Raw genomic sequence first — 10,516 nt, forward strand, 5'->3', positions numbered from 1 at the left:
CGCGCGAGGGGCATCATCGAGAGGGCACAAAAAAGCCTCGCGCTCGCAAACACACAAACGTACAACCATATATACAATAAACGCGCAAGAGCGCACACCGCGACGCGCTCCCACTCCGTGTATATATGTATTTGGCATATCTTTCTGGAGACTTTTACCCCCTTGCCCATTGCTCCCCGTCTCGTACATACATATAGTTATAATATACGGTGTTGTGCATCGGCAGTATAGCGTCGGTGTCTCTGCGTCATCGCTGCTTGTCCTATACCTATAGGTATATCGTACACATAAAGTGTATATATATCGGAGCAGTACTCGCGCGCGCAAGATAGAGATTCCAGCTTACTACTACTATACTACGCTTATACTCCTCGACCGCTGTGCTTATATATACATCGCGAGCTGCTGCCGGGGCGAGCGGCGCGTCGGGTGAGAGAGTCAGTTTGTTGCTCGCAGCCGATTAGCATCGATATATCCCATATACTCCGTCTCGTAAAGGTGCTACATATAAATACAGTTCGGCGACTCCGCGTGTGCAAATCGTTGGGTTTTTGTGTGCTCCGTTCGTTGGTTTGTTTGTTTGTTCTTGTTTTTGCAATCGACGGCACTGTGCGCGTCGTTCGTAACGATTTTCAATCGTGCGCGTCTCTCCTCGGAGAGAAAAACAGCGCATCGCATCATCGAGCGGTATCAACGTTGATAAAGAAGAAAAAAAAAGGAGTCGAATTTTGTTCAGGGTATAAGAGCTTGGCGATCTCGAGCTGCTGCGCCGAGCATTATACCATACAGACCATCGCGATGACGTTCGGCGGCCGTGGCACTTTCGTGCTGCTGCTCGGCGTCCAGACGCTGCTGGCCACCCTCGCGGCAGGTGCATCCTCGACCTACACCTACTCCTACATAAGTGAGTCTTTACGATTTTCATGAAATTATATACACGCGTGCGGTATTAACAACGAATCGGCGTCGAGATCGATTCGCGCGTGTGCGCTGCAGCTCACAGTAGCCGCCAAGTGTAAAAGATCATACGTTATCGAGTTTTGCACTTGGTCAGTCAGTGCACCATCTCTCGCCGTTATACGTATATATACACCTTTGATAATATAAAAGACCTTATAATGCACGTTGAACCTATACCGTATATAGTAGTACAGTATAAGGCGCGCGCGGGCGCAAGTGTGCCTCGCGTGTGCGGCTTCATTTGGTTTCCGTTTTCACGCGGCTGTGCAACAGCAGTGCTGCTGTCCACTGCCGCTGGCAAAGCCCTTCGAAGGTTTTTTTTTTTTCTTCAGCTTCTTATTTATGTACTCGCATGCACGGGCGCGCGCGCGCGCGCGCATAATATAAACACGCCGTTTTTCTTCTTTAAAGCGCGCTTTGTGTACGATATATTATGTTTACGTGTGTGTGTGTGTGTGTGTGCGAGTCTGACAAGAAGATATTATATTATATACATCGCCCAACGTATAGGAGCATAAAATGGAGCGCTGTGTGTGTGTGTCGTCGCGTATCTTTATTAGAGCGTATAATGCAAGAAGCGCACGAAAGGCAAAAAGAAGGAACAGATTTGCGCTTTGATTTCAAATTGAAGAGTTCCGGTTTTCTGTCGTACTCCGCGCGACGCGGAGTCGACACCATCGAGAAACGCGATAGTCCGTACCGTAATTATTATAAATATAATAAATTTGTTTGCCTCCGCGCGACTATAATACACGCCCCGAGAGAGTGAAAGGATTACATTGAATTCCTTTTGTTGTTATGAGTGCGCGGTGTGGTGTGTTCTATCGTCGAACTTTCGAATCCTCGCCGAGGAGCTCCTTGAGCGACTAACACACATTCGCGCTTAGAGTTCTCACGATCTAGCCGAAGCTCGTGTATAAATAAATAAATATAATTGTAATTGCTCCTCCTATCAACAACGATTTTCTCTCTCTCTCTCTCTGTTAATTCTTTCGAGAAAGAGTCCACGACTCCCAATTTGCGCGTTATAAATAATAAGCGAAACTGCACGATACGTGCGCGAAACGTATTTACTCGTATATATATCGACGCGGTGATTGAGAAATCGAACGCGAATTAACCCATTATGTATGGACACCGGCACGTGCGCGCGGCTGTTGTGTACACCTGCGTCGCGATATTTTTGTACGTAAACTCGTATATACTATTTTCGAAAATATACTCATAGACGTATATGCAAGTTCGAAGGCGAAGGCAAAAAAAAAATGTCCAAGGCCGATTCCGCGACACGAAGCGCCTGTATCACAAACATTCCACGATTCGTGTACGTTTAGTGTCTCGCGTCCATTCGAAGTAACCGGTTCTCTCGAGTCTTTTATACATTTGTGTATATAATACACTCGAGTAAGGAATATTTTTTTCCCCCACATTACGCGCGCGAGGCACTTCACGGAGATAGAAGAGTTCCATCGCTGATAATTCTCGGATGGATCTCGAGGCCAAAAAAAAAATCACTGCTCCCTATTATGTACCTATATACCTCTCCCCTCCGCGCGCGCGCGGCAAATCGGAAATGCACACACGCACGATCGGACGTCGTAGTAGCACAGTTTAAATTCGATACGACGAACAAAAAAAAAATCGCGCGCCTCTCGCGCGTAAGGTTTCACTATCTGCTGCCCCCATGCTGCTGCACACATATACGCTAATGCACACGGGCATATGGCGTTTCCGTGAAAAAAAAAAGACACAAAGTCGGAGGAAAAAGAAAGCAGAGCAGCGATCGAGCGCAGAGTGACGAAAAAATGTTGTAGGATATAACAGCTATACTGTAGCGTACAGTATCGTGTAAGTGTGTGTGTGATTTTTCGCTATACATATACAGAGCAGGTACAAGCGCCGTCAGAGAAACGCTACTCGGCTTTCTCCCGTTATTAAAAACAGCCCGCGCGAGCATGTATAACTGCACCCAGATGCGATATAGATAATTCCTCTTTTGCGATCAAAATGAGAACTCCACGTGTGCACGAGAGTAAAATCATTGCCTCGGGTGCAGCAGCAACTCGCTTGATTTATCAGCTTCGATTGGACGCGCAGTTCCTTTGATTTTTCATTTCTTTTTCTATTTTCACGGTAGCGTGAGAGAAATTATATACCTTATAACCGCGTGTGTTATCCTCGCGCCCGATGCGAGATTTATTGTATATCGACGCGCGATTCGAGGTGTAAATTCATACACGATAATTACGGCATTTTCACGTATCCTTGACACATAAAAGTTGAGCGCGAGAAAAGAAGAAGAAGCAACGGCAACACGTATATGATCGCGTTGTTCGTTTCAAGGGTCATCGCGTGAATCAGTCGAAAAGTTTTCCGCGCTCGAGATGACTTAACCCTTGCAAAAATGTCAAGGCCTTCTGGGATCGAGCGCAACTGGAAGCAGAGTCCAGCATATTTATATATTTTATTGCGTACGGGACAGAAACGAGACGCCGAAAACTCCATAATAATAACGAGCTTAGCGCAGAGGGGCTTGGTTTTTGTAGTATATATAATAGTAGTACCGTCGCCGCCACCGACGCTGCCGCGACCGGCCGGCGACAGTCGGTATCGATTCTCTCCCCGTCGGGGGCTCGATTGCGCGAAGCTCGTCCTCGTGAAAATCCTGCCCTCGTCGAGGGAGGGAGGGGATGGTAGATATTACACGCGTATAGACGCAGTGGCTCTGCTTCGGCGAACGCGCGTAATTTTCGCTGACTCGTGCGCGCGCTCGCTCTTTTACGACTCCTTTTTTTTCGTTCTTTTCATTCCCCGCGTTATATATATATATATGCGTAAGTCGATTCCGTGAAAATGCATAAAGAGAGAGAAAAAATGGTTAGCTCCCGTATATGATAATTGCCAACGCTGCGCGAACGGAAGGAAATATAAATTTTCTATTCGCGCGAGATCCTTCAATTATTCATGCACTGCGCTGCTATATAATATATGCTGCTATCTGCAAAGCCTATAGTATAGGGGAGAGAGGAGGGATATCGCAGAAAATTGAATTTGCTCGAGCTTCGCTCTCACCTTGCGCCTCGATATCGCGCGCGCCTCTTATCCTATTATTATTATTAACGAGACGAAATTAGGTGAGCTCGTTTATATTTTCTTCTTCTTCTTCTTCTTTGCTACTACACTTGTACGCCTATGTATCCTCGGCTTGGCGAATCGATTACCTCGTTAACGCTACTTGCGGAGATACATTAAAAAAAAAAAAAAAAAACAAACGATTCTAACGCATATATAGTGTAGGTGTCTCTATAACCTTGAACAAAACGATACAGCGAAACCCCATCGAGTCCAGCCCGTGCGGGGGGGATTGAATCGCAGTGGTCTTATCTCTCGGCCGGCAAATCCGCAATTTACGACGTAAAGCCGATCCTTTCTATACCTTTTTATTTCAATCTTTTGCATCGTCGTACCAATCGGGTATCTCATATAGATACACACGTGGTTTGCGCTCGTTCTCGATCTCTGCGTGATCGGCGCGTGAATATTACATGCATAAATAATGAGACGGACGATCGTCGTCGAGCAGGGGTGGTGGCGATCGGCGACAGGCACGACAGACACGTGCGCGCACCTGCGCCAGTTTGTTCGTCGCATTGTCACCCGTCTGTATAGTCGAGTTTCTCTCTCTTTCTCTATCTGCACGCAATGACAGAATCACTTTTATTCTCGATACTCTTTGAGTTTCGCTATACCGTCGTTTCTTTTTGATATCGCGTACATACGAAATTCGCTGGCAAGCGCGTGACGAACTCGATGTAGAATTATCACGATAAGCATCTCTCTTTCGCTCCTCTCCTCGCTCTCTCTGACACAAAAATATATGTATATTACATACACGAGCCGCTGTATTTACCGACAACATTGCACGCGACGATGTATATACGTATAACGCAGCTGTCACACACAAACACACGAGTCTTCGTGTCCTATTAATTATGCTCGAACTTGGACAAGTTTGCGCCACGTCGTCGCGTGCCCTTAATGCCGCGGGTGAAATGTAATTTCGTCGATATATACATACGTATGTATATGGCTTGCAACGTGTTTATCGGGCCGAGCTATAAATCAAAGTGACAAATTTTAAATTGACGTGTCGGACTCGAGCTGCCTATAATGCTGTTTGAAGAATAAACATTACTTAGTGCTCGCGTCCGGTGCGAGCTTTTGATATCGATCGATTCGCGCAGTTTCGATCGTAGAAGCGAGCTTTTATTCTTGCAAAATTAAATTCACTTTATGAATCGTTAAAAATTGAAATAAATTAATTTGAAATTAATAACTTTTAGTTTTTTTTGTTATTGAATCATCCTCGAATTTGAAATCAACAGCAACACAATCATAAAAGTACACATTCGACATTCCTAAAAAAGCTCTCTACAGCTGCGCGTAGATTCGAAAGTCCAGCAAAATTGAGAATGACGCGCTCGAATTTTGCAACGATATAAAGTTTGAGTACCCAAAAGAACATCGAATGACACACACGCCTTGTAGGTACGATAATCACACGATCGAGTGCAGCCGTCTCCGTGCATACATACGCGAGCACAAATAATTCAATTGAGCTGGAACTTTTAGTGCATTCTCTCTCGCTCTCGCTCCTCCCTCGTCTCATTCTTCCTTCAATTAATAACTTCCTCGCGTACACGTATAATAAGTACGAGAGCCGAGCCGAGCACGCGCGCATCGTCATAAGCAGTAGTGGTGGTTTATGGAGCACACCGATCACACCATAGCGCGGGGGCAGCAAATTTCTTGTTAAACAAGTGCATGAGGATCTATTTACTCGATGCTTTTTGTGTGAACTCGATTTTGTCTATCGGGAATTTTTTGGGAAGTATACTTGGTTTTAGAAGTATAAACAAGTTAAAATTTTAAATCGTTTCAAATATTGTTAACATAATGTATAAACAGAGGAATCGGTTCCTAAATGGTAAACAATATGATCATTATTGATAACTGATACATAACTCATCATAATCACACTGAAAACAATTTAGTTTGAACGTTGTATTCTCTGATGAAATAAGTTATAATACTATATGAGATGAATTATACTCGTTCAATTTTCGTGGTACTAAATAGGAAGACCCATCGTTCAAATTCAGCCACCAAAATGGATAAAAATGAAAAGAAATCCGAAGAAGTTGTCTCTGAAGACAATTCAAGTGAACACGACACTGTTGTTTCTGACGACAAAAATTACACTTGTGACATCTGTCAGGAATCATTTACACAAAAATCAAGCATGATAACACACCGAAACACATTTCACGAAGAACAAAAAAATTACGCTTGCGACAAGTGTGAAAAAAGATTTGAGTTCCGAAGTCATTTGAGTAGACACCAAATATCGGTACACAAAGGCTGCAAAGATTTTGCATGTGACCAGTGCGAGAAGAAATTTGTAAAAAAATCGAGTTTGTTTACGCATCAAAAATTAGTTCATAAAGATCGCGAAAATTTCACGTGCAACAAGTGCGAGAGGAAATTTGAAAATAAATCAACTTTACTCAAGCACAAAAAAATATTCCACGAAGTATTCCGAGATTACTTATGTGAAAGATGCGCGAAGAGATTTGATAATAAACAACGTTTGATCAAGCATATAAAAACAGTACACGAGGGTCAAAAAGATTTCGCCTTTAAAGTCTGCAAAGATTACTCATGTGACGATTGTGGGAAGAAATGTACAAATAAGCAAAATTTACTCTTGCACGTGGCAACAGTTCATGAGAGTCGCAAAGGTTATGCATGTGATGATTGCGAAAAAAAATTCGGAAAAAAATCTTATTTGCTTTGCAAATATAGCACGATCCACGAACGTCGAAAAGATTTCCCATGCCACAAGTGCAAAAAGAAATTTACACAAAAAAGGAATTTGCTCAGTCACTTAAAGAAAGTACACGAAGGTCGCAAAGATTACGCATGCGATACGTGTGAGAAAAAATTCGGACAAAAAACAGATTGGTTTCGGCACCAAAAGACTGTCCACGAAGGTCGCAAAGATTACTCATGTGACAAGTGTGAGAAGAAATTTGGACTAAAATGTACGTTATTTTTGCACCAAAAGACAGTCCATGAAGGTCGCAAAGATTATTCGTGTGACAAGTGTGAGAAGAAATTTGGACATAAACAGACTTTGCTTGTGCACCAAAATACAGTACACGAAGGTCGCAAAGACTACTCATGCAACAAATGCGAGAAGGTATTTGGAATAAAATCGAATTTGCTCAATCACCAAAGAGCAGTACACGAAGGTCGTAAAGATATCGCATGTAACAAGTGCGAGAAAAAATTTGGAGAAAAATGGATATTGACTAGACACCAAAGGACAGTCCATGAAGGTCGGAAAGATTTCACCTGTGACAAGTGTGCAAAAAATTTTACACAAAAACCGGCTTTGCTGTGCCACCTAAAGAATGTACACGACGATCGCACGCGACAAAGGCGATAGAAATTTTGAGAAAAATTAATTTTGCTCAGGTACCAAGAAACAAATATCCCACGAGGGTCGCAACGATTACGTATAAGAAAAGTACGCGGGGAAATGATAATTGGCAATTATAAATATGTAAAGATATATTTGTACATACTTTTTTCTAGAATTTTAATAAAAATTATGCCGAAATTGTTGAGTCTTGTCTGATATTAACTATCATTACACCTTTGTATCGGATAACGTATAAACAGATGATTGGTACCTAAATTGTAAACAATATGATCATCATTGATAACTGATACGCAACTCATCATGTTCAAATTGAAAACAATTTAGTTTGAACTTTGTCTTCTCTGATGAAATAAGTTATAATACTATAAGATAAATTATACTCATTCAATTTTTCTGGTACTAAATAGGAAGATCCACTGTTCAATTCAGCCACCAAAATGGATAAAAATGAAAAGAAATCCGAAAAAATTGTCTCTAAAGATAATTCAAGTGAACACGACATTGTTTTCTTTGACAAAAAACAACACGTTTGTGATATTTGCCAGGAGGCATTTACACTAGAAACAAGCATGATGACACACCGAGACACAATTCACAAGGAAAAAAAAGATTTCTCATGCGACAAGTGCGAAAAAAAATTTGAGTTCCGAAGTCATTTGAGTAGACACCAAATATCGGTGCACAAGGGCTGCAAAGACTTTTCATGCGATCAATGTGAGAAAAAATTTATGAAAAAATCTAGTTTGCTTACGCACCAAAAATTAACACACAAAAATGGCGAAAATTTCACATGCAACAAGTGCGAGAAAAAATTTGAAAATAAATCAACATTATTGAAACATAATAAAATATTCCACGAAGTTTTCAGAGATTTCTTATGTGAACAGTGCGCAAAGAGATGTGGAAATAAACAAAATTTGCTCAAGCATATAAAGACGGTCCACGAGAGTCGGAAAGATTTTGTATGCGACCATTGCGAGAAGAAATTCACAGGAAAAAAAAATTTGTCCGTACACATAAACACCATTCATGAAGGTCGGAAAGATTACGGATGCGACAAGTGCGAAAAGAAATTTGGAAGTAAATGGAATTTGTTGAAGCACCAAAGGACAGTTCACGATGATCGTAAAGATTTCGCATGCAACAAATGCAAAAAGAAATTTGGACAAAAATCGCATTTGCTTTGGCACCAAAAAACAGTCCACGAAGGTCGCAAAGATTACTCATGTGACAAATGCGAGAAAAAATTTGGACATAAATCGCATTTGATAAAGCACCAAAAGATAGTCCACGAGCGTCGCAAAGATTTTCCATGCGATGAGTGCGAGAAGAAATTTGGGGAACGAAGCAATTTGATCAAACACCAAAAGGTAATACACGAACGTCGAAAAGATTACTTATGTGACAAGTGTGAGCAGAAATTTGGACAAAAAGCGAATTTGCTCATACACATAACAGCGATCCACGAGGGTCGGAAAGATTATGCATGTGATAAATGCCAGAAAAAATTTGTAAGAAAATCCGATATGTTGAAACACAAAAAGACAGTTCACGAAGGTCAGAAAAATTACGCATGCGACAAGTGCGAGAAGAAATTTGGACAAAAATCTAATTTGCTCTACCACCAAACGGTGGTACACGACGGTCGCAAAGATTACGCATGTGACAAATGCGAGAAAAAATTTGGAAAAAAATGGCATATGATAGAGCACCAAAAAACAGTCCACGACGGTCGCAAAGATTACGCATGTGACAGATGCATAAAGAAATTTGGGAATCGAAGCAATTTGATCATACACCAAAAGTTAGTTCACGAAGACCATAAAGATTTCGCATGTGATGATTGCGAAAAAAAATTCGGACGAAAATCGCATTTATTAAAACATCAAAGAATAGTACACGAAAGTCGCAAAGATACTACATGCGACAAATGCGAAAAGTTATTTGGAAATAAACGTACGTTACTTGTGCACCAAAAAACAGTCCACGAAGGTCGAAAAGATTACCTATGCAACAAGTGCGAGAAGAAATTTGGACAAAAATCGACTTTACTTTTGCACCAAAGGACAGTACACGAAAATCGTAAAGATTACACCTGCGTTAAGTGCGAAAAAACATTTGGACATAAAAGTACATTACTTTCGCACCAAAATATAGTCCACGATGGTCGTAAAGATTATGCATGCGACAGATGCGAAAAGAAATTTGGAGATAGGAGTAATTTAAGCAAACACCAAAAAGCAGTCCACGAAGGTCGCAAAGATTACTCGTGTGACGAGTGTGAGAAGAAATTCGGACAAAAATCGAAATTGATCAGACATCAAAGAGCAGTCCACGATTTACACAGTCAAAAGATTACGGACGTGACTGGTGCAAAATTGGAACTCAAATAGGATTCGCTAAAGCACCAAAATACATTTCACGAAGGGCACAAAGGTTACGCGTTTGACTCAAATGCGAAAAAAAAATTTAACAGATATATTATTAAACAGATATTTGTACCTATATTTTTCTAAAATTTCAATAAAAATGGGGCCAAAATGATTGAGTCATACCTAATATCAACTATCATCTTACCTTTGTTGTTGGTGTCGTTGTGGCAGCAATCAACCGCGAGTTTTTTTCACGTCTTATCTTGAGATGTGATTTTTTGACAAACCTCTCGTTACCGTAAAAAATTCAACGTTGGAATCATTTAATAATTTAATTGAAACCAAAAAATTTTTTCTTAATTTTTTCAAAATTGCTTGAGCGTTAAACGAAAGTTGTCATAGAGTCGGTACTTTTTCAAATTACAAGGCATCAAAAAATGGACCATCGTCATTTCGCTCCCCACCTCATCCTTTATTTCTCGAATCCTTATTTTATTTCTTCCCAGCGTTTGACAATAATGATTTTTTCACGGATTTTCGCATCATATAACGTCACATCGTCGTTTTCGTGCGCTATAGGTGACTCGAACGCGCCCGTGTGCACACATATACACAAACAATTTCTTACTCTCTGTGCGTCGTTTTCCGCGAGACAGCCCCCCCCCCCCCCCCCCCC

General features: G+C 41.3%; 1 protein-coding gene across 1 annotated transcript in view; it reads left to right on the forward strand.

Annotated features, from left to right (window-relative positions):
- The first annotated feature begins 462 nt into the window (after nucleotides 1-462).
- Nucleotides 463-10,516, forward strand: part of LOC106652742 (probable chitinase 2) — a 14,577-nt gene continuing 4,523 nt past the window's right edge. The window contains exon 1 of the mRNA XM_014371870.2: nucleotides 463-904. Coding sequence (XP_014227356.1) covers nucleotides 799-904 — 106 coding nt within the window. The 5' untranslated portion in view covers nucleotides 463-798. The remainder of the gene's footprint in view (nucleotides 905-10,516) is intronic.

This window comes from Trichogramma pretiosum, unplaced genomic scaffold, assembly GCF_000599845.2.
Source record: "Trichogramma pretiosum strain Unisexual culture from Peru unplaced genomic scaffold, Tpre_2.0 scaffold112, whole genome shotgun sequence".
Taxonomy (NCBI): domain Eukaryota; kingdom Metazoa; phylum Arthropoda; class Insecta; order Hymenoptera; family Trichogrammatidae; genus Trichogramma; species Trichogramma pretiosum.